General features: G+C 35.3%; 1 protein-coding gene across 1 annotated transcript in view; it reads left to right on the top strand.

The window, feature by feature from the left end:
• Positions 1 to 26,158, top strand: part of SCY2 (SecY protein transport family protein) — a 220,143-nt gene that overhangs the window by 116,493 nt on the left and 77,492 nt on the right. The window contains exons 6-8 of the mRNA XM_089820529.1: positions 4,712 to 4,803; positions 22,692 to 22,775; positions 23,865 to 24,006. Coding sequence (XP_089676655.1) covers positions 4,712 to 4,803; positions 22,692 to 22,775; positions 23,865 to 24,006 — 318 coding nt within the window. The remainder of the gene's footprint in view (positions 1 to 4,711; positions 4,804 to 22,691; positions 22,776 to 23,864; positions 24,007 to 26,158) is intronic.

Genomic DNA, 26,158 nt, shown 5'->3' with positions numbered 1-26,158 from the left:
AGGTAAAAAAAGAGTGTTCTCTGGCACTAGGATGAGAGGTGACCTTGCAAGCAAGTACGCTCGAGCAATAGAGGCTATCACTAATTTGGAGAATGAAACAAGTTAGGAGAAGGTAACACAAGTTGGGAAGGAGTAGTTGTCGGCCACTGTAGTGGAATTGGAGTGTACCAAGAAAGATTTGATGGATGAACTTAGGCCAATGAAGGTGGCTAGGGAGAAACATATGATAGCTACCCAAGACCTCCAACTCCTCCGACAACACCTCCTGTGACCAGCATCCTCTACCACTCCAAGGACGTCTTCTCATCTTTCAACTATTTCACCACGATTCCCATGATGTGGACATAGATCAACATCAAGCTGGAACTCACAGTCCAACCCAAATCCAAGATCCTATACATTACTATTTCCTACAAGTGTAGTGCTACAACAAGGAGCTATTCATCTCCCAACTCAAGAAATTGGTTGTCAGCTATGTTCTCAACACCCTCAAAAAATGGGTTCTCAACAGCTGCCACAAACCGAGTTTGCCAAGAATGTGGACTGCTGCTATGATGAATACTGGAATCAAAACTACCATACTTGCCTACAATAGATCCATAGCTGTGCAAATCTTCTGTGCATCTGCATTATCATTTTCAGCAGTATACTGTTTGTCCAAATCATCAAAGGCCGTTAAACTTCTGCTCAAAATCAGCCTGATGTGAAGATAAACCAGATTTTGTTTCTAGATTGTCATCAGATAGGGATTCGTCACAGATAGGGACCTCATCATGCTTGGATGCCAACACACTTGAATCCCAAGTATCAAGGAGCTTATCAGTTTATTCAGAAGAAATGTGTTCACTGAACCCCTGATGAATGGTAGACTCTATTATAGAGTCAATCCCTAACTTACTAGCACTCATCTTATCATAAACTCTCCTCTCCAAAGACTATTTTAAACCATTTGTTCAATATCCAACCAGACCAATATCTGTGGAAATTTTTAAACTCATACCTGGAGCTAATGTTTTGTTCTTTTCTTCATGCAAAATCTCAACCATAGTAATTGCATGCATGACCAAGGAGTTATTATGAACCTTTGTCACAAAGTTGTGTCAATGTACCACCATCATTTGTCTTGGGTTCTAACGTCTTATCTTTAGATTCTTCCTTATGTTTGGATTTTATCTCTGATTTAAGCTCTTTAATGTTCAAGTCTTCTATTAGATTAGAGATTTCTCTCATCACCTCAACTATTGATATATCACCTGTAGTCATCTTGTAAACTCTGTTACACTACTGATGAAAAGGAACAAGTGATCACTACCCAACAAGATGCCAGGAGAACTTCTCTCTGATATCATTGTAATAAAACTCCCTGATCCTTGCAAGTTTCTGATTTTTTGATTTCAAATATAGATGCTGAAGGGAAAAGAAAAGCTTAAGAAATAATGCCCCAAGTAAATGATTCCAAACACACAACAACTTACAACCTTATTTTACTTCAAGGAATCCAATAACATACCAAAAACATAAGCTACAACCAACAAAAGAAATTCTAGAAATATTGAATTATGGTTCTATTTGCAATGACTGAAATCTAAACATATCCTATCTTCAGTGACCAACTAGAAGAATAAATAATTTTCTGATGGACAGGATGATTCTAATAAATTAGTACGGTTTGAAGTAACAGTAGCAATTCCGATTTGTTTATGGTCTGAAAACCCTAATGTCACCTCCTGAAACAATAATACTCACAGGCAATTCGATTTGGCTGGCTGTAGATGCTCATGGAACTATTGTAGAGCGTTAAAAATGTTCAGATCTACCCTTATTCTGAAAATTACAGTGAACCCTGCCAATTCTTCCTGATGCAATTTGAAAATTTATCCTTCTATTAATTTTCTGAATGAAACAACCTATATGAATGCTCCTGGATGATCTCACACCCATAAGCACTCCATCCTTTGAGGGTTTTTGTTCTGAGAGTCTGAAAATACTACTGGAACCCTTGCTCTCCACAAGTAAAAAAATCCTAATTTTCAATGCCCAAGAATCAGTAAACAAAAGCCTCGAAAGGGTTTTAATTTCTCCACATAAAGCCATGCCACTTTTCTGTTATTGTGCCATGCCACTTTTCTGTTTTAATTTCTTCACACCCATAAGCACTCCATCCTTTGAGGGTTTTTGTTCTGAGAGTCTGAAAATACTACTGGAACCCTTGCTCTCCACAAGTAAAAAAATCCTAATTTTCAATGCCCAAGAATCAGTAAACAAAAGCCTCGAAAGGGTTTTAATTTCTCCACATAAAGCCATGCCACTTTTCTGTTTTAATTTATAAATTCCATCCCTCCTTTTTAATTTTTATTTAATTTCTCCTTATTGCCCCTCCATATTGAGATATTATTGACTATATAAAGTCACTTTATTAATAAACTATAAAGTAAATTTATGATGTATTTTCAAAGTCACTTCATTTTATTAAGTTACTTTATAATAAAGTAACTTTAATGTATTAAATTAAAACATTAAAATTAATACTTCAATATTTTTTTGTTATTTTTTAAATTCTAAAACCATCACCTAACCCCTCCAATTAAGAACTAATGTTGCATCTGGTCCTTGGGTGATGTCTAAAACCAACTGCCAGTCCTCTCCTAAAACTTAGGAAATTGTCTCTAATAATCCGGAATGGCTCACACAGCACAACAAGCTGTCTCCTAGCCTTGTAAAAAATAGGAGGCCTCCTCAAAATAGGAGGTTGTCTTTGAACATCTGAAATGGCTCACAGAGCCCGCTGGAACCACAAGCTCTAGATGGTCAACATGCAAAACTGTCAGTCTTGTAAGAAATAGGAAACCCTCATAAAACATAGGAGACTGGTTCTAAACTTTGAACCACCACACAAACATCCTTAAGGACCATGGGATCCTTTAATGGGCTGCATATCGACTGTATTATCCCATGAGACCCCTGCTGATAAGTCAACCTCTGCAAATGATACTTACCTAGGAAATGGGGACATTACACATCATAACATTTCCCAAATGGGATAAGTCTTATATACTAGAGATCAGAATATTGCACTCATATTAACAAGATATCATTTGTACATAAATTGAATATTGCACGTAAATAAAAAAGATATCATTTGCATATACGTTGAGTGGATATGGCGTCAGCATTTTGATTGATATATTGGTATAGGTATACTTCTTTGATCTTGCATATTACAAGCATTGGACTAATCATACAATATTCAGATCTCTTTTGTACGCCAAGTAATTCATTGCAATTAAATTCAATGTACATATCAGATCTGACCCTTGGTATTCAAAAGAGATTCATATGCATTGATCAGTTTCCACAAGTAAAAGTTTATTTTGTTGATTTTGGTTGATCATAGGAAATCACCATCATTATGCAAGTCTTGTTGGACAATCTAATACTTGCACAATATCAAGATATTTAACATTGCTTCAGTCAAGTTTTTCTGAAAGAGATGTAGCCACTCTCCAAATTCATTTTGAGTATAAATTCAAATAGAAAGAATTCTCTTGCAGTTGACATATAAGAAATAAACCCAAACCCTAAGGATCATATAAGGGGACATTACAGCTTTGAATTAATTCTATATGGTCTATTTCTTACAAGAAGAAAACCCACTATTAGATTAATGCAGTGCTCATGTAATTTTTCCAGGGCTCCTTTTAACACTTGATATATCCATGAAAACCATTCTATGTATGATATAAAAAAAAATTATATGCCTTGCCTGTTCTTCATCAAAATGTGCTTTCTTGGTAATTTTCTTTTGAGTAGTTTTCATCCAGCCTAATTTACCTCTGGCATGGTTGCTCAATTTTTTTAAAGACATCTTGCCTTTTCTTGATCATATGTGCAACTGTTTAACTTGTTTTTTATTATTTTTAATCTAGCTAAATTTGCATCTTGCATAGCTGGTTCTGCATATTAAACTATTGGTTCCAGTGACTGATCCTCCGTATTTGATCCTCCGTATTGGACTATTTGTTCCTGCAGCTGGTCCAATATATTAAAAATAATGCCAGTTTTTCTTGTTTTATGGACTCAGCAAAGTTTGCAAATATTAGCCGTGTTTTGTAAAAGTTTATTGGATATCAATACCATAATACAGTTTTATCACTTTTCTAAAGTTCTTTCAGCTTTGATGTTGTTCAAACTTCGAATGGAAAAGTGTTGTAGTGGGTCTTGAATTTAATGTATTTGTCAACAATATAGCGATGAGGAAGTCAGTTTACAACTAGCAGATATTTTCTAATGTTTTTTTGTTTGTATCTTCATATGATTTAATTTCTTGTGGACTTTATTTTATATTTAGCATGTAAATTAACTGTAACTAATGAATGAATTCAGATTTTTACCTGCAAACTGAATCCTCAAAACCCGCTTCCAAACACTATGGTTGATGGCTTTGAATCCTGTCTGGGATATTCCATATTTTCTTTTTCCAGGGAAATTGAAAAATGATTGAAATTTATTATTTTGTGAACCATATTTGAATATATATATGCAAGGAAAGGGTTTTCCCACTATTCTAGCACTTACTGTCTTTTTTGGATGAATGCTTCATGAAAATCTTCATTTCAAGTGAGAAGCAAGAGCAATTTAAAGTTTTTATATTACAAACCTGATATACAAAAAATCTTTGATGTTTCTTATTTTGTCTCATTATTATTTGCAGATTTCAACACTGTTTGGTGACTGCATGCCTTTTGACTGTGGGGTCTATAATCACAAACTGGATATGTGAAAAGATATCGGATGCTGGTTTTGGTACGGTTGAATGTTTTCTTGAAAATTGTTATATTATTTTAGTCATTTTACCTTTTACCAAAATGTCTAAAGAGAGCCAAAACAGAAGGATTCTATCGATATAATTTTTGTTTTGGTGTTAAATTGTAGTATTTTTGCATTGTGTGAGAGAAGTGAGTTATGCATCTTGGGAAATACTTTGGATCATTGAAAGCAATCCAAATACTTTGTTGTTTTTTTCCTTGAAATGCCTTCTGTTGAGATATTATCAGTAAGGGGGACAGTTTGTCATTGTAACAAGAGTTAAGATAGCGCTTGGCTAATCAAATCATATATTAAGAGCCACTCATATGGTGAATTTGTATCTGATCACCCAAGTTGATGCTTATTATAACTACCTGTGCATGACAGTAAATACAAGGATTGAATGTGTGGAAAATGGATTGCCATCGATTTACCATTCCAGGAAGACACAGAAAAACATGAGAATATAGAAGATTTAAAAGATGGTGTTCATCAAAAGGAGTCATATCATGGAATAGAAAATAAAATAATTATTTATAAATTATATCTGATATTAAGAATACATATCAACAGGATTTGTTTTATTAAATGGCTGGCAACTATCACATGACAGCGTAGTGATATGCTGTAATTTATCTATAAATCAAAGATGAATTACAGAATATTATAACTGCATTCTATTAGTATCAGAGATACCTTATTTTTACTAATATATATTGTATATATATAGCTATTAATAAGAATATATATAACAGATATATGAATTAAACATCAATAATCATATACAAAAATTATATTTCAATCCTATTAGTATATGATTAATCAAAGGGAAGTCTATAATGTTACCAAGGAGGGGCTTTTATAAATCCAAGCAGATGGATCTTATCCCAAGAGAGGGTAGGGATTAGCGTTTTGTAAGCCTTCATGATATGGACTTGGACTTGTAAACTTTGAGAAAATCCATTGCTGGTTTCTAGGCAACTTGGATAACACCTACATCTTCCATCCTTGAGTTGAAATAGTAATAAGGTTGGATATGAGTGTAAAGATAACTTAAATCTAAGATAATTAACTAATTCTATCAGGGAACATTCCAATTCAAACCCTAATTGAGAAATATAGGATAATTTAAGTAAAGTCCCAATAGGGGACATTAGAAGTGGTATCAAAGCATGATCTTGCCATCTTGTTAGGTAACAAATGAAAACAAGGAATCAATCTAATTAATAAGGAGAAATGTGATAATATAATGGATTATGTGTCTTCATGCATTTATGCATATACTTTTTGTATGTGTCGTGTCTTCTTGCATTAATGTGCATGCTTTGTGTCTTCATATATTTCATATTATCAACTATACAGCCTTAATTTTGATTAAACTAAATTGATTGGAGTAACGACACATGTTATCATGAAAACATTGATTTTGCAAATTCAATTATCACCATTATGGATCGGCCAATCATTTTCTCTGAAAAATGAAAGAACCTGTCTTAAGTTAAAATTTGCCAAGTTTTTACTATCAAATCATAATAAGAGAGAAAATGTATATGATAATAATAGAGTTGAATTCTCATAGCAATATCATAATTTGACTTTTTGTGGAAAATATTTCCTTCTTATCAGTACTAGAGAAGCATCATGGAATATGGATAAGAGAGGATCTCTATGAAAATTTAATCATTGCTTTAGGACAAGCAAGTTTGGAGAGGGAAGGATTGTAATATCACTCCTAAAAATAGACTATAATATTAAACTATAATAGAATAAATAAATAAATTTTTATTCAGTACAGATGACACAATAGAGACAAGGGAGTAAATAATAGTCTCAAGATAGCTAACGATCGTATGACAATATATGTAATATGCTAACTTATCATTACAAATGGTAGTCAAAAGCATCAATTAAGAATAATAGAACCACGTACTTGACATGAAGGAAGGGGTTAAATTAAGGGAATAGCTGCTATGAAGAGACAAACGTCTCTCTTGAAAGCATCATTTTACCATACATAAAATAAGATGGGAATCAAATACTCTCATTTACAAAGGAGGTATTTAGAAGATTGTCGGTGGTCATCAAAAGGAGTTATATCATGGAATAGAAAATAAATAATTATTTATATCTGATATTCAGAATACATATCGACAGTGCCTATCAAAAGAAGATTCATTTTATTAAACGGCTGGCAAGTATCATATGATAGGATAGTGATGTGATGATTGTGGGATTGGGAATTCTTGTGTTTTGCGCCACTGTATTCTCTTTGATGAGTTTCTAGTTGTTATTTTAAAAATTTGATGTGATCAAGATTTTCCTCGTTCGATAGTTGTCGTAAATTCTCCTTTGTAGATTGACATATTATGGAGTCTCTAACAGTTTGAAGATCTTTTCAATGGTGTCCGGATGTAAACTCGGAACAACTTTCCACCAACATCTTAAAAATTTTATTTTATTTTTGAAGCAAAGTGCTTGGCGCAATACTATACAAACTCAGGTTCTTAGACAACCATTGAGAAAATGGAGACCAAATGAATTGCCACTTTTTTGATTCGAAGCACGCCTTCTTTACTGAATGTCTTCATTCTTTATAAAAATTTTGGCATATCCATTTTGCCAATATCCTCATGGAGTTAGAATCCATATCTTCCAATGATGGATTCTAACTCCATGAGGATATTGGCAAAATGGATGTCTGAGGAACAATATATTCGGAGTATTGATTAGATACTCATGGAACATATGCAAATAATTGGATGTGATATAGAAAGTACATGTGGAGGGCTAAAATGGAACTTAGGAAGATAGATGGCATGTAAATGCGTATGGGAAAAGGATGAGTTCTTATAAAGATGCTTGGAGGAATGAAGATTGGGTACATGGGAATGCATGTAAATAACTTTTGATTTTAAGTGTGACCTTTAGTAAAAAACGGTTTCTCTGAATGTCATTACACATAAGTGAATTACATGTAAAAAAAACATGCATTTAGGTTCGAAAGATGGAAATGCGTGTAAATGGGAACGAAGGATGAGATTGCATGTAAATGCGGATGGAGGGTGAGATTACATGTAATCGCATGTGGAGAATGAGATGAAATGTGCTATGGCATGTAATGATGGAGGTGGAATGAAACAATGGACTTGCATGAAAACGGTGAAGAGATGGAATGGAGGGAAGAACTCAAGTTCTTGGGAAAGAACTTGCAATTTCTTCAACAAGAAGAAAAACGAAAAAGAAAACAAACAACCAACAAAAACAAGCACAAAGAAAACACATACCTTTGGTCTTAGACTCAAACATGTCAACAAGCAAGTTGCTTTCAAGTGCAATTTCGAATTTGGAGTTTGGGGAAAATCCAATTGTGTGAAAATGAAAGTTTTCATCATATTTAAAGGAAAAATACACTATTCATGGCATGACTTTGGACAAGTGTGCAACATCAAGCTAAAATATGCAACAAAATAGCAAGATAAGCATTAATTAATAAGCAAAGTTGAATTTATCCACTTACTTGGAGAGTAAAGAGTCAAAATAGCAAGAATTATAGACTTGAAGACCAATTCTCCTCCGAATCTGGATAGATTTGAAGGCTAAAACATGTTTTCAAGTCATTACATGGGCAGATATATGCATTTTTGATGAAAAACATGTTCATGGAGAGGAAAACATGAAGTTTTTTGCCCTTGAATCTTCAAATTCGAGTTCTCTCTTTGCCAATGCATGAAAAGAGATGCAAAACACACTCTAGGAGGGAGTTTGCATATTTAAAAAATATGAATTGGCTTCTTTATGCAAAACGCACTCTAGGAGTGCAATTGCATATTTTAAAAACATGCATTTGTCCTCAAGATGCAAAACTCATTCTAGGAGGGAGTTTGCATATTTAAAAAATATGAATTGACTTCTTTATGCAAAACGCACTCTAGGAGTGCAATTGCATATTTTAAAAACATGCATTTGTCCTCAAGATGCAAAACTCATTCTAGGAGGAGCAATGCATATTTTAAAAACATGTTATAATATGCCTTTTAGAGCAAAACACACTCTTTGGAGGTCATTGCATATTTTAAAAACATGTATAACTCATTTCTACTGCGAAGTGTGGTCTGTAGATGCATATGCATATTTACATGTAATTGGGTTGAAGGACATGTAATGCACAACTTAAGTGATGAATTAAGCACATGTCTAATTGATTTTTGAGGAAATATCATTTAATTGAGTCAAAAATAATATTTACACTATATAGCTTAATAAATATGTGCAAATATAATTCAAAAAATAATATTTACTTAGATGTATTAAATTTAAACACAAAGTAACTCAAATTTTTTAATCAAACTATATAGTTAATAAAGTCACTTAAGTGAACATTTTTAAAAGCAACTCAATATGAAAATATAACATGAAGTGCACTATAATCACTTACATGATAAATTTAAGTGATAAAGTAACTTAAAAACATAACATTTAAGTTATATTTTTCAAAAAGTGAATGTCAACATTGAAATATAACATGAGTTTTAAAATCATGCAGTTACACTTGGAGAGTCCACTTTTTGGGCACTAAAATGATCATATCTTTTGATTGCTAACTCCGATTAAGCCTTAAGACAGATCAAATCAAAGGGAAAATCGAAAGCAATGATTTGAACAAAGACAAAAAACCAAAAGCTAACAAACACACACTAAAAAACAATAAGAATGACTTTGAAGGCTTCAAAAATCAAGCATAGGCTCAACAAATAGAAAAACTAAAAAGACTTGATAAAAGTCTTCAGTAAGAGGAATCATTATATCAATTCGGGTCAATTGATTGATCAATACTAACTAATTAAATAATGAACTAAACTCAAAGAAATGCGAAACTAAGTTGAAAAGTTTCATACTATTACCTACATTTTGTGGTGACAAAATGCAGGACAACAACTGGCTTTGTCTGGGGAATGTTACTTGTTTGTTCTTAAAAACGAGTGACATAGAATCTAGTTCTCTAAGTGCCTTCATCCGCTCCATTGGGCTATAGAGTCAAGCGACCAAAAACAAAACAAAACTAATGCGACTAAAGAAAAGCAAATCTACTAAAACAAAAATTTGTAAGTGCACTTATCAAAACAAAGAAATCCTACCTAATTAAAACTAGCAGATAATGCAAATTCTCAGATGAAACCGTCTACTGGCTCAACAAAATAAGGAAGGCTCGATGCTTCACCCTTGTGAGCATCACCTAGTTCCAATGAGTGCTAAGTGTTCCATTTATTGTTATGAGAGACGGATTCATGTTGAGTCACTACTCATGAAACATGGGTCAATGAGTTTGACTCAAAATCACATAGTTAAATCCTGATAGCAATATCACAAGTTGACTTGCTGTGGAAATTATCTACTACTTATCAATCTTCTTTGATAGTATTTTCATGTTCAGGTACATGTGGAATCTCTAGCTTTCCATTAGCCTCCAACCAAGCAATATGTCGAATTGGACACCCCTTTAATCAAACAAATTTTGAACTCTTCTTGCAAACTGCAACTTGCTTTATTGGTTCACCAATCAGTGGCATCTTAAGATGCTTGAAAAAATCTTGCTCATGGGATTTCCGTAAGGATATGTCTGCACTACATAGACCAACATACTGCTCACAAACTTTTGACTTGGGAGAGTCTTTACTGTTTATGAAAAATTCCTTTTCAAGCTTCAGGGTAGAAAATTTATGCAAAGTGTATTCAAGTTCATGACCTTGAGACACAAACACATCATTTTCAACTTGATTAGAAATTGCTTGCATGTCCCCTTTTATGACATGATTAAATTGGAAGAAAATTTTTCCTTTCTCATCTTTTCATCTTTGGCTTTCTGAGACTGCATACACTAGATATGAGAGTCACCAGCTATGTCTTTTTCCTTTTCCTGGAAGAGACTAGCAAGATCACTAGCTTTGGATATAGGACGCTTCACTGTTGTCTTCGCTAATGGTTCCTCAATTACAAGCTTTTTAGACGGTGAAACCAATTTTTGTTGATTGCGAACAATAGAACTTTGGAAAAGGCCTCCTTTGTACATCTTCGAAGAACATGCTTTCAGCTATTTTCTTTTTGAGGGCAAGTAACTCATTTGCTAACCTCTGCACCACAAGATTTGTCCTTGTGCTGGAAGAAAATGAATTTGAAGAATGATGACTTTCTTCAAATCCTCTTGCTTTGATTCTTATGTTCCCAGCAAGAATAAGATCATCTTCAACCTCAATAGCCAATGTCTGTGCAACTGCAAGAGTAGCCGGGGCTGCTCTTCTTAATAGAAAACTAACTTCAGGAATTTGAGCACTGACAAAGGAACACTACAAATTTGCAATTTTAGGTTGAGTAGCAACTGGAATTATTCATGTCAATTTGTTGAAATGAGCAACAAATTCACGCATAGGCACATGAGGTGACTTTTTTAACTAAGCAAGTTGGGATAACTTTGCATGATCATCCTTAGAAGGCTTGAACCTTTCCTCGAACTTGACTATGAGAGTAGCCTAGTTTGTGATAGTACGTGGTGGTAAATGGTAAAACCAATCAACAGCCACGCCTTGGAGAGTTTCCATGATCAACCTTATAGAAACGTCCTCATATTCAAAAGCATGAACACCACATGCAATGTAGAAACCAGCAATTTGTTCATCACTGGAAAACTTGAGAAAGTTATTTCACAAACCATCAGGAAGATCCTGTAGAGATGGAACTAGATTCAACAGTCCAAAAGGATTTCCCCAAGGACCTTGGGCTATTTACATGTCCTTGGTAAATGCTTGAAACAACTTCAAGAAATAAGATTATAATGAACATTTACAATGAAAGAAGACATAGGTCTACTTCAAATGAAAGCATGAGGCTCTCAAATGTGTCATATCCCTAGCAGAGTCGCCAAAAATCTATTGAGTGGATATTTTGCAACTGACAATTTTGGGTAAAATCTAGTCGCAAAATAGGTAGACCAGCCATAGCATGTGAGACAGAGTCTCTCCTACCTTAAAGGGAAGGCTCCCCCTTCTCACCGTTCCTTGGATCAACTCAAGGTAAGCAAAAAGTTGAGAGATTTGAAAAGGTATTACCAATAGTCTTTCCTCTTAGCTTTTAGAAAAGAATCCCCGCGGAGCGAGTAATGGGCAAGATGAAATCTCTAACTACACTTCTATCTAGTAGCTGGAAGCGGTGATATCGATAAACAAACACCAACTCAAAGGTTGATTGAAAGCATACCAATTTGGCTCTAAGTCCTGTTTTAACCTATCCTATAAGAATAACCTCTACCATTGGGGCACAAAGACTTCCAGAAGTAGGGAATTCTAAATATTTTTTGTGAATTTGAGATGGTAATACAAGCTACAATCAAAGCTCCTATTCTATGTATCACCTCAATTGCTTCTAGTCAAAGCTTTGGCTTTGATTGCTTTTTAACTCACTATGCTCTATTACTGAACACACAATAATAACATGAATCAAAGACAATAGGCACAAACCACAGTCAAAGCTTTGGCTTCGATTGCTTCTTAACTCACTGTGCTCTATTAGTGAACACACAATAATAACATGAATCAAAGACAATAGGCACAAACCACAGTCAAAGCTTCGACTTTGATTTCTTCTTAACTCACTGTGCTCTATTATTGAACACACAATAATAACATGAATCAAAGACAATAGGCACAAACCACAGTCAAAACTTCTAATTTTCTCTATTGCAATTGCTTCTAGTCAAAGCTTCAAATCCAATTACTTTTTTTATTCACTTTTCTCCCAAATTCGTACTACACTATCAAAGTTATGCTTGCACAAGTGTGGCAAAGCTTTCTTGCGTACAAGAAAAGATGATTTTTATGAGGGCTCACTCCTTTATATAAGCAAAGGAGTTGAAAAAAAGGTGGAAGAAAAAGTGGTTGCAACTCAACCAACTTTGACCCAGTCAAACTAGGTGATAAATTATTGGATTACATGTCACAAGGACAAGGACATACAATTGAATTACATGTCACAAGGACATGCAATCAAATTACATGCATTTGAGTTGCATGCAATTGGATTACATGCAATCCATCTTCTGCATCTACAAAGCTGGGAAACACTTGAAGAGAATGTTGAAACCGTTTAATCCGAATGAATCAATCTTGTAGACTATCAGCAGAAGCCTTGCACTCCGTGGTGATCATGGGATCAGGAATTCTTGTATTTTGCACCTTTACATTCTCTTTGATGAGTTTCAAGTTGTTATTTTGAAAACTTGATGTGATCAAGCTTTTCCTCATTCGACAGTTATTGTGAATTCTCCTTTGTAGATTGGCACATTATGGAGTCTAACACTTTGAAAATCTTCTCAATGGTGTCTAGATGTAAACTCGGAACAACTTTCCACCAACACCTTTAACCTTTTTTTTTTTTTGAAGCAAAGTGCTTGACGCATTCCCACAAGAACTCAGGTTCTCAGACAACCATTGGGAAAATGGAGACCAAGTGAATTACCACTTCTTTGATTCAAAGCACGCCTTCTTTGTAATATTCCTGTCATAAGATAGATTATTAATCAAACTATTGTTAATGGGGCGATCAATTTAATATATCTCGGACCCATTTTTGTTTTGTTTTTGTAGTTTGTGTTGCCGTTGGCTATCTTTGTACAACCTCAGAAAGTCTTCCCTGGTGGGTATTTAAGCACGGCTTGTAGGTAGTCTTTAGGTATGCAATTTGGATTATTTCTTTGTATTGCAAATTCCTGTTGGAGTTCTTTGTCGTTTGCCATTTCGGAAGTGAAAGACCTTCCCTATTTGGTTTGTCTGGTTTCAGTGGGATTCAACCCTCACCCTATTCTGTCGCCTGTAACACTTCGCTCAGATTTGGCAAGTCGGAGCACCATCTTTTGGCAATTATTAATTGAAGGTTGTTTGTGTTTGAATCTCTATTCTTGTTTGGCATTGTTTGATGAATTCAGAATTAATAGTTTAAAGAACAGATCTGAAATCATTTTTTTCTGTACCTCCATTTCCTCACAACTCTTTGCGCAACTACCATTACTCACTATACAACCTCCAAGCTAAGCCATACCTCCTCCCAACCAACCGTACGACCTCCATATCCTCACTACACAGACCCCATAGTCCCTACCATATGGCTACTTTGCTAACCATTCTCACTTCACCATACGACCCCCTTATACCTCCGTACGACTAGACTGCTAGCTGTACATCATCTCTCTCTCATTGTATGACACTTTTGGTGTCCCATAACATACTGTATGGCCTGCACCATATGGCCTTCAGCCTTGCCCGTACACTTCATTTGACATCCGTACAAGCATTCCAATGGCAATATATTGATTTTTAGGGGAGTTGTAGGTATGGGTCATTATAGTGGTATCAGAGCTTTGATTCTGCCAACCTGTAGATAGTGAATGAGAGTTTATAGCTAGAAGAGAAGAAGAACACATTCTGTTGATATAATGGCTGTTGAACTCATGACGCTACTGAGAGAACTTGCGAGGAATCAGGCACAGATCAATGATACTCAATGACTCACAGAAGAGACTCTCAAGAAGTTGGCAGACAATAAAATATCTGGAGAACAAAATGGTCACAGCGCGGACTCGGTGTCGGGTAAAGCAAACCCTCATCGAGTATGTTCTTCACCTTCCATGCCGTCTTTTCCCCCATGGATGGAGACACCAGCCGGAGGGAAGCAACCGACCTTTGAAGAAATGCAAGAACAACTGAGAAAAGACTGGAAGAATGCGAATTTTGAGGAAGATATATCCTACAAAGACTATGCAGATCTTTAGAATGAGATATTTGGGAGGCAGAAACAGAGGTTATTTTAACGATGATCTCAGGAGGAAGTTGAGTAAAGTAAATCTGTCACCATTTGACGAATTTGGATCCATATCTGCGCAAGCATGGGTAATAAAGGCAAATACTTCCAACTTAATCCCATGCTAGAAGAAGCAATTAAATTTGTGGCCTTACACTTGGAGGGAGTTGCACATGAATGGTGGCATCATGACACCATCACACTAGGGCATGATCAAATAAATACCTATGTGGAATTCATTGAGAGATTGATAGATCAGTTTGATGATGAAGATCTGGAACTCAATTTCAAAGATTTACCACAACTGAGATAAACTGGATTGGTCGACCAGTACATTGTAGAATTTCAAAAACTCTCTATTTTGGTCACGAACATTTCTAAAAGAAGATGGATAGTGCTCTTCATAGACAGACTGATAGAACCACTGGAAGGTTGGGTAAAAGGGTCCAATCCTGCCACCTTGTCGGAGGCTATTAAGAAGGCAAGGAGTATGGCATCATCAACACTATCATCCTCTCAAAGTTACTCTCATTCCAAACTGCTAGTGTTTTTGAGGAACAAAGATAATAAACCTCCACCAAGAAAGTTGTATGTTATGTGGATGAAGCTACTAGACAAGAGCTCCACAGGAAGAAACTATGTTTCAACTACAAAGGACCATGGGAACCTGGGCACAGATGCCTCGGAAAAAGAAAGGTCCACTAGATTGAGGTCGTGACCAATGATGAGGACAAATAGGAAGAAATATCCTCCAAAGACAACCAACACCACGACACCAACATGCCTAGTTTGAACCATACAAAAAGAATTGCAGCATTGGTACGGCGCAGAGGAACTATCACCCTAGTCGGTACCCTGAGGTGTACGATTTTCCGTGTACGGGGAACCCTTCAAAGACAAAGGGTTACAGTGATGCTCGATAGTGAAGCCACTCTGAACTTCATAAGCTCGTCCCTGGTGAAATGAAGGGGTCTACCTATGGAGGCACACATAGGATTCCAGGTCAAGGTTACCCGAGGAACTCTTATGCCCTGCACACATCTTGTTTCTCAGCTAAGTATCACAATGGCGAATCACATGGTGACTGACGATTTTTTCATAGTGGACCTTGATGACATGGAGGTTATTTAAGGCATACAGTAGATGGAGACATTTGATGAATACACTCAAAGTTTCAAACGAATGGACTTCACTTTTGTTGTCAATGGAAAGAATGTTGTTCTCCGTAGAATGGCAAATGAGGGTCTGAAGAAAGTTTCTGCACATCAGATGGAGGCAATTTTTTGGCATGATGACGTTGTTTGGGTTGCACATTGTTTTGTTTCAGCAAAAACTATAAAAGGGCAATGAACACCTCCCCAAGATAATGATCTCCAGAATATTTTGAGTGACCATGATAAAGTTTTTATAGACATTCCTCTCGGCATACCGCCTCATCAAGGGTTTGAACATACTATTGAGTTGGAAGCAGGAGCCAAGCCAATCATAACCACACAATATCGCCATCCCAAGAAATTCAAAGATGAGGTTGAAAAAACGATTTAGGAACTGCTTGAGAAAGGATAGATCTATCCCAATACTTAGCCCTTTCGCATCATTAGTGATATTGGTCAAAAAGGACGGGATGATGCGCATGTTTGTGGACTACCGTACGTTGAATAAAAAAAAAGAACAGATACCCATTCCAAGGATAGATGAATTGCTGGATGAATTGCATGGCACAGTCTATTTTTCGAAAATAGATCTCCGTTCTAGATACCATCAGATCCACATGATGGAGGAAGATGTGGAAAAGACGGCCTTTTGTTGTCACTGCGAGCATTATGAGTTCCTGGTCATGTTGTTCGAATTAATGAATGCACTTGAACCATTCCAATCATGCATTAATCACATCTTCAAAAAACAATTGCATAAGTAATTACTAGTATTTTTTTATGACATTCTTATTTATAGCAGGACATGGGAAGAGCACCTGAAGCATCTAGATGAACTCTTAAGGATCATGAAGGGTCAGTCTTTATTCACCAAGCATTCCAAGTGTGAATTCGGTATGAAAAAAATATTATACTTGGGACATGTTGTCAATATATATGGAGTTCAAGTTCATCAAGAAAAGATTCAGGCTATCCTTGATTGGCCTCCCCCAAAATCACTCACGGAGTTGCAAGGATTTTTTGGACTATGCAGTTATTATTGGAGGTTTGTAAAAAGGTTCTCTCACCTCAGCGCACCATTAACATATCTGACAAGAAAGGGGTCCTTCCAGTGGATTGAAAAGACACAACTCACTTTTGATAAGCTGAAGGAAGCGACGAGCACTTGTCCTCTGCTTGCTTTACCTGATTTCACTCGACCGTTCATTATGGAGTGCGATGCCTCCGAAGAAGGCATTGGCGCAATACTGATGCAAGATAGACACCTGATAGCTTATGAGAGCAGGAAGCTTATGCAAACAGAACGTTTATATTCCATCTACGACAAAGAGATGTTGACCATCGTACATGCACTAACCAAGTTCCAACAATCTCTAGTGGGTGCTAGTTTGTCGTTCGTATGGATCACAATAGTTTGAGATATTTTCTGAAGCAACGAGACTTGAACGTAAGGCAACAAAAATGGGTAAACAAGGTTTAGGCTTTTGATTTTGACATTGAATATGTGAAAGGAAAGAATAATGTGATTGCAGATGCCTTGTCAAGAAAACCTGCCATCTCCTTACTAACCCAAATTTCAGCTGATTGGAAAGCACATTTGTTGGTAGAATATTCCAAAAACACATTTACCTGTGAGCTAATGGATGGCAACACCCAAGATGATCGGTACAAAGTGGTGGATGACATCATTTACTATAAGAATCGGATACTTTTAGTGCAGGAATCCAAATTGAAGCAAGAAATCTTGAAGGAGGTACAGGACTCACCCTTGGTAGGACACCCGGGCTTCCTCAAAACTTACAGATGTCTCAAGGAGAGGTTTTTGTGGAAAGGTCTTAAAAGAGACGTATTGCATTATGTAAGAGAATGTGTGGTCTGCTAGCAAAACAAATCCGAATATACTCTACCTGCTAGGTTACTGCAACCTCTGCCAATTCCAAAACATAAATGGGAAAGTATCTTCATGGATTTCATAACTGGACTTCTCAAGGTGAATGGAAAAGATTGTATCTTTGTGGTGGTTGACAGGCTAACAAAGTACGCACATTTCTTTGCCATTCCCTTAGATTTTTAGGTTGCACAAGTTGCAGATTTGTTTTTTAGAGAAGTCTTTCATCTGCATGGGTTACCCCAAAACATTGTCAGTGATCAAGATGGGCGATTCATCAATATCTTTTGGACAAAATTGTTTCAGTTGGCAGGGACAAAATTGTCACCAAGCACTAGTTACCACCCTCAGACAGACGAACAAACAGAGATTGTGAACAAATGGCTCGAAGGGTACCTATGGAACTACATTTCGGCACAACAATGGGCGTGGATCAAATGGATACACCTAGGGATTATTGTTACGATACCACGTACCACATGTCCATCGGGATGACACCATTCAAAGCTCTATACAGGTACGAACCCCTTTCCTTCATCAACACAGTTCTAGGAGACAGTCACACACCAAGGGCGAGGGATTGGCTTCAGGAGGGACAGGGCATCCTAAGATACCTGAAGGAAAATTTACAACGGGCACAAAATCAACAAAAGATGTATGTCGACAGACACTGAATAGAGAGGAGTTTCGAAGTAGGAGACTTGGTCTACCTCAGGCTCCAGCCATACTGACAATCCTCATTGAAAGATAAGGGGAAAGAAAAACTGAAGCCATGATTTTATGGCCCTTATCGTGTAGTGCGTCGCATCGGTGGAGTTGCTTACGAGCTGGAACTTCTGGAGGGGAGTCGTATCATAATGTTTTTCATGTTTCTTGCCTAAAGAAAGTTGTGGGACAGAATGTCACGGTAGCTATAGATCTCCCGCCGCTCAATGAAGAAGGAGAGCTCATATTGGAACTAGCAAAGCTTATTGAGGTACGTGAGAAGACCTTGAGGAATCAAATGGTGAAGGAATATTTAGCATGTTGGAAACACTTGCCACTGGACGACGCAACCTGGGAAGGTGAGCACATTCTACAACATCCGACATTGCATTTGCTTGAGGACAAGCAAATTTTGGGACAGGAGGATTATAATATTCTTGTCGTAAAATAGATTATTAATCAAACTATTGTTAATGGGCTGATCGATTTAATATATCTCGAACCCATTTTTTTTTTGTTTTCGTTGTTTGTGTTGCTGTTGGTTATCTTTGTACACCCTTGGAAAGTCTTCCCCAATGGTTATTTAAGCACGACTTGTAGGTAGTCTTTAGGTATGCAATTTGGATTATTTCTTTGTATTGCAAATTCCTGTTGGAGTTCTTTGTCATTCGCCATTTCAAAAGTGAAAGGCCTTCCCTATCTGGTTTGTCCGGTTTCGATGGGATTCAACCCTCACCTTATTCCGTTGCTTGTAACACTTCACTCCAATCTAGCAAGTCAGAGCACCATCTTTTTGCAATTAAAAATTGAAGATTGTTTGTGTTTGAATCTCTATTCTTGTTGTGCATTGTCTAATGAATTCAGAATTAATAGTTTAAAGAAGAAATCTGAAATCATTCTTTTTTGTACCTCCTCCATTTTCTCACAACTCTGCGCAAATACCATTACTCACCATACGGCGTCCAAGCTAAGCCGTACCTCCTCCCAACCAACTATACAACCTCCATATACTCAACTGTACGGCCTCCATATACCCACTATATGGACCCCCATAGTCCTTACCGTAGAGCTACTTTGCTAACCATTCTCACTTCACCGTACAACCCCCTTATACCTCTGTATGACCAAACTGCTAGCCGTACATCATCTCTCTCTCACCATACGACACTTTTGGTGTCCTATAACATATTGTATGGCTTGCACCATACGAGCTTCAGCCTTGTCCGTACACTCCATTTGACATCCGTACAAGCATTCCAGTGGAAATATATTGATTTTTAGGGAAGTTGTAGGTACGGGTCATTACATTCTTTATTGGATGTCTTCATTCTTTATAGAAATTCTGGCATATCTTGACTTACTACAACATGAAAGTTTCAATGGGATTGAATCCATCATTGGAAGATATGGATTCTAACTCCATAAGGATATTGACAAAATGAATCTTTGAGGAACAATATATTTGGAGTATTGATTAAACACTCATGGAACATATGGAAATAGTTGGATGTGATATAGAAAGTACATGCGGAGGGCTAAAATGGAACTTAGGAAGATGGATGGCATGTAAATGTGTATGGGAAAAGGATGAGTTCTTATAAAGATGCCTTGAGGAATGAAGTCTAGTTGCATGGGAATGTGTGCAAATGATAACTTTTGACTTTAAAAGTGTGACCTTTAGTAAAAAATGGGTTCTCTAGATGTTATTGCTCATAAAGTGAATTACATGTAAAATGAACATGCATTTAGGTTTTGAAAGATGGAAATGCATGTAAATGGGAATGAATGATGAGATTGCATGTAAATGCGGATGGAGGGTGAGATTACATGTAATCGCATGTGGAGAATGAGATGCAATGTGCTATGGCATGTAATGATGGAGGTGGAATGAAATGATGCACTTGCATAAAAAGGGTGAAGAGATGGAATAGAGGGAAAAACTTTTTATGCAAAACATACCCTAGGAGTACAATTGCATATTTTTAAAACATGCATTTGCCCTCAAGATGCAACATACATTCTAGGAGGAACAATGCATATTTTAAAAACATGTTATAATATGCCTTTTAGAGCAAAACGTACTCTTGAGGTCATTGCATATTTTAAAAACATGCATAACTCATTTCTAGTGCAACGTGTGGTCTCTAGATGCATATGCATATTTACATATAATTGGGTTGAAAGACATGTAATGCACAACCTAAGTGATGAATTAAGCACACACTTAATTGATTTTTGAGGAAATATCACTTAATTGGGTCAAAAATAATATTTACACTATATAGTTTAATAAAAATGTGCAAATATCATACAAAAAGTAATATTTACTTAGATATTTTAAATTAAAATATAAAGTAACTCAAAAGTTTAAATCAAACTATATAGTTAATAAAGCCACTTAAATGAAAAATTTATAGAGCAACTCAACATTAAAATATAACATAAAGTGCACTATAATCACTTAAGTGATAAATTTAAGTGATAAAGTAACTTAAAAACATAACATAAAGTGATTTTAAGTTATAATTTTCAAAAAGTGAATGTCAACATTAAAATATAATATGATTTTTTGGGAATTAAAATGATCATATCTTTTGATTGTTAACTCCAATTAAGCCCTAAGATAGATTGAATCAAAGGGAAAACCAAAAGCAATGATTTGAGCAAAGCCAACAAACCAAAAGCTAACAAACACGCACAAAAAAACGAGAAAAAGGACTTTGAAGGCTTAAAAAATCAAGCATAGGCTCAACAAGTAAGAAAACTAAAAAGACTTGACGAAAGCCTTTAGTAAGAGGAATCATTATATCAATTGGGGTCGATTGATTGATCAATACTAACCAATTAAATAATGAACTAAACTCAGAGAAATGCGATATTAAGTTGAAAAGTTTTGTACTATTACCTAGATTTTGTGGTGGCAAAATGCAGGACAACAAGTTGAAAAAGTAATAAGGTTGGATATGAGTGTTAAAGACAGCTTAAATCTAATAAGATAAATAACTAATCCTATCTAGGAACATTCTGATACAAATCCTAATTGAGAAATCTAGGATAATTTAAGTCCAGTCCCAACAGGGAACATTACACTTACTAAAGTTATAGTTTAAAATGTAGATCAAAACCATACAGCTCTGTAAGAAACCATTCAGACCTGAGAAAAGACTTCTGTTGGCGAATATCAAGGTCACTGTGCATAATTTTGGCATGCAGTGATTTTCATCAAATCTGTACATGATTAGATGGGGTCAGTAACTGGTTATTGATTCAAGAAAGTTCAAGATTCTTCCATTGTTTGAATGTACTTGTTGTATATGTTATTTTTCCGCATTTTGTTTATTTTTCATAATCATACTTGAAAAAAAAAATAGCAAAAAACAATAGAAAATCAGAAAACAAAAAAATAAATAAATCAGAAAACCAGAGAAAGACAAAAATTGGAATGTTGCCATTTTCAGAACAGGGATGGTCATTACACTGAAATTGTTTCTAGTCTATTGCATCCTCTTTTTTTATAGTTACTGCTTTCCATGGTATCTGGCCATAATCTCACAACTGCGACATGATATGGGGCTTGAGGTCACCCAGGAGTTTCCATATTGCGAGTATAAGTTCTTACTGTTTCCACATGCCTAATGCAAATCTTTTACAAGCATTTTGGCTTATCATTAACTACGTAACAGCTCTGGACTGATGTTTTTTCCATTTCTTTCAATGTGCTGATGAGGTTTTCAAAAGAGAAGACATAGTTTTATGTCCTCAAATTTGTATTGAGTTTTGTAGTTTTGTCTCAATTGTCAATCTGGCACTTGTAAGGCTGCTTGAATGGGAAGAACATTTTATTTGTCACTAATATTGTAGCATTGGTGCAGCTTGTACAGAACAATCTTTGTAAGCTAAGCTTTGTATAATTTGAATGTTAAATTGAAAAGTTGATGGAAATCTAAGTATAGGTTATTTTCTTTGTTTTTGTCTTTATATCCTAATAGCTATCCTGATTTTTAAAATTCTATTTATCTTTGCACCAACTTCTCTTGAGTCTCAAGCTGGTTGATATTCAACTAGGGAGAATTTTATATTTTATTTTATGAAATGCTGTATTTTGTAGCATTGCAGATTCAAATAATAAATATCAATTTAATTACAAGCTCTTATGTTTGCATTGTTCATACTTGCTAGTTTTTTCTCTTTGGGTTTTAGAAATATAAATTATGAGATTTAGATTGGGATATTTAGGTTCCTAAGGTCACTTGTTTTAATTTTTTTCTCATCCCTTGGTTTTTTTTTTCATGCAGGCCATGGGATATCAGTGATTATATGTGTGGGAATATTGTCTGGTTGTGCAGATGCACTGCAGCTCTTAATTACCAGAATTTCAAGTAAAAGTTTTACCTTTATGCTAATTTGAGTGTATGTGCATGATTATTAGCATAAAAGAACTCTTAAAACTGTGTTGCATTTTAATGATTTTTCAGAGTAAATGGTAGATGATACTGTAAAACACCTTTGTAACCACTAATATTATAATTGGTGAACATTACATGGCAAGTATTATGATGCTGGTCCTAAAGAAAATCATAACAAGAAAACAGAATTTCTGCACATGAAGAATATACAGCATGCATCAATGTCTTGATGCCAGACATTTCTGTCCTCTTATTAGCATTGTGAGTTTTTAACACCTTATTTGGATAGGATGATTCCTCACCTAGATTAATGGATTGTTCCTACCTCCCTATCAGTACATGAACCAATTGGCTCAGTTATCAACCTTGGTGTGGATCCAAGGTGGCTCCCCTTGGATCCTGTATCAAGCTCTTCAAAACTACTGCGTCTTGCTGGAAATTCCAATGAGAGTTCCAAGGAGGATCAGTTGATTCCAAATTGTTCCTGAGAGAGCCCCATGTTAGAGTGTAAAAGTTTCATGTTATCTTCTTAGCCCTGATTATATTTGTTACTTTAATTGTTGACTAGTGTAGTGTAAGTTGCAGGGTGGTTGAACGTTGATAGACCAATGATTATGCCTTCTGTATACAACCATCATCTACTTCATTACAGTAATTAGTTATAATCGTGTATCTTACACTATCTTAGCTGACAAATAAAATAACAAACCAAGTCGTATGAAAATATAATATAATCACATATAAATGTGTACACAAACTGTTGAATCTTAGCAAAATGATAGCACAAATTCTGGAAGACTTGGCAATACATTTTTGAGGACATTCCTATCATATCTGTAGTGGACAGCATCTTGCACCAGGTTAAAGTTAAACATGATTTTTTTTTATTATAAATATGTTTTGCAAATTCATTAAGGCTTGGAAATGTTGTGGAGTTTTTGTCAGTAGTTCTTGACACTTTTTTTTATTTCTAGATGTCATTTGTTTAATAAGCTAGGTGTTTTATGGACAGATATTATTGTTTATTAGTGCTTGACACTTGTTGTGGTTGATGGTGCTCAGGTAGTGGTGTGAACTGGGTTCCTAGTTTACTTTGGCTGTTTGGATTTTTCACATTTGTCACCGTTTCTGCAATATTGGTCACTGAAGGAGTTAGAAAGGTCCCTTTACAATATTTTGGGTTCAAGATAGCACCGACTTCAAGGTTAGATTTTTATATTAATGAGTGTGAATTCTTCAAAGCACGATTGAGTTTCTGTAAATACTGAAGCTATCTATATTCAGCATGTAATAGCTATATTTGTATGTAATGAAGTGTTGCTCACTGAAATTGTTGTCTTGCTCGATCAATGTTGCATTTGTTAAATTTATGCATTTCAAATATTATAATGGAAAGTATGCAAATGGATAGCCATATGAGATATAGTGGGTATTGTTGTACTCATGTATTTAATATAAATCAAGATAATTATATAGTTTGGGGTAAAATTACATCTCACAGTATCCCCCAAGCTATTGGTTCCAGTATGAGTGCAGGTACTGATGTTGGAATCTATTATGATGGTACAACTCTTTTTTCCTTTGGGTACAAGAATGGGAACATATGTATATGTATGTGTGTGTATGTATAAACAATATTATGCGTTAAAAAAATTGAAATTAAATAATTTATTGCAACTTATAATTACCAATAAAAAATATATTTGAATGCCTCATTATTTGCAAAATGAGTGATACTTATAAATTTATAGTTGAGCGATTTTTCAAATGTTAATACAAAACAAAAATTGCAATCAATATTGCACAAATTTTCAGTAAACAAAACATCTTGAATAAGGACGAATTGGATAAGTTGTGGCTTAATTTATTTAAATTATATACATGTTTAAATAGTTTTTAGTTTTACCTGCTTTATTGTTATATCCTTGGCTAGGTTTAGATTTTTAAGCTTTTTGGCTTAGTTACCTGGGTTCTCTGGTTTGCCCTTAGAACCATGTCTGGGTTCAAACCAGTTCGAAATACTGGTCTGGTTTGACCCAAATTCAAGCAGGGTTCCATTTCAAAGGGGGTGGTTCAAACACGTAGGTTGCAAATTTCTGGCAACAGACAGCTTTTAAGTCATTTTTTTATAACATATTTGATATTGTTTTGAGTTCCGCAGCCCTAAAAAGTGAATGCAAATAGGTTATTTTGGTTTCTAACATCATTTGTGGTGTGCAAATAGGTGATTTTGTGATCAAATAGATGATTGAGTGAACAATGATACTTGAACTTGCTGGTATGAGTCATGGATCATGATTTAATTGTAATGTTCTGAATCTTTAATGTTGAACTTGAATATTGAAATATATGATGATATGATCTTGATTTATGATGCTATGATTACAACTTACATGTTAAAGTTTATGCCTACGGTGTTTTTTTTTGTTTAAATGATTAAATCATATGATTTTATGATACACTATGCTTCTAGGCTTGATAAATATGTATATATATAATTTTTTACATGTTTTTGTATGAACGAACCGAAAACCCTCTCCAAAAAATTTCTGTACCAGCGAACCAATTCTTCAGACCTGTATTTCGAATCAAACTCAACTAAGCTTTTCAGTTAGTCTTTTGGGCATGATCAAAGGCTTTATTCAAACATTACATTATTGCCTTCATACACAGATTCCTGTTGTTTTGACAGAAATCTTCTCCAACCCTAATTTGTAAACATTTATAGTTTTGAAACTTTTACTCCTATGGGCTATTTTAGTCCTACCAAAGAAATCTTCAAATATAATAAATATTATTTCCATCATTATAAAAAATCCTAAGGTCATTGGAAAAATTTCCTTATCTACGAAGATTTTTTTCTAAATTTTAGGTATCGATTCGAGATATGATTATTTTGCTATTTTAGGCTTATTCTCTGCATTTGGCAGAGAATGCGTGACTTAGTTTTGTAAGATAGGAATTTGGCTTTCTTTCATTTAAAGCCATTAAACAGTTTTTAGATCTTTGCTGGAAGGGGTGACTGCGTCTACAGACATAGTGTGTTTGAGAATATTTTTCCCAAACATATCTATGTCCCCAGAAACGTCTGCCCCTTGTATTTTTCTCCTCATATCTTTGATGAATCTTTCGCATAAAGGATAAGTATGACTAAGAATGGAGTTTATCTTCTAGTATAAATCATGTTTTCTTTTCTCTTTAAGATTGGTTGTTTTCAGTATTTAGGGCTATGATCATTTAGTCTCTATTCTTTAGGTTTGGTTCTCTCCTTTCCTTGGAATATTTCATCCTTTTGATATTATTTCTTTGTTGCTAACAGACCAGATTGGGTAATTTGTGGGTCTTTGGTAACTCAG

Source organism: Cupressus sempervirens, chromosome 3, assembly GCF_028749045.1.
Source record: "Cupressus sempervirens isolate cs-2001-9-10 chromosome 3, ASM2874904v1, whole genome shotgun sequence".
NCBI classification, from domain to species: Eukaryota; Viridiplantae; Streptophyta; class Pinopsida; order Cupressales; family Cupressaceae; genus Cupressus; species Cupressus sempervirens.
This window is presented reverse-complemented; position numbering and strand designations above follow the sequence as displayed.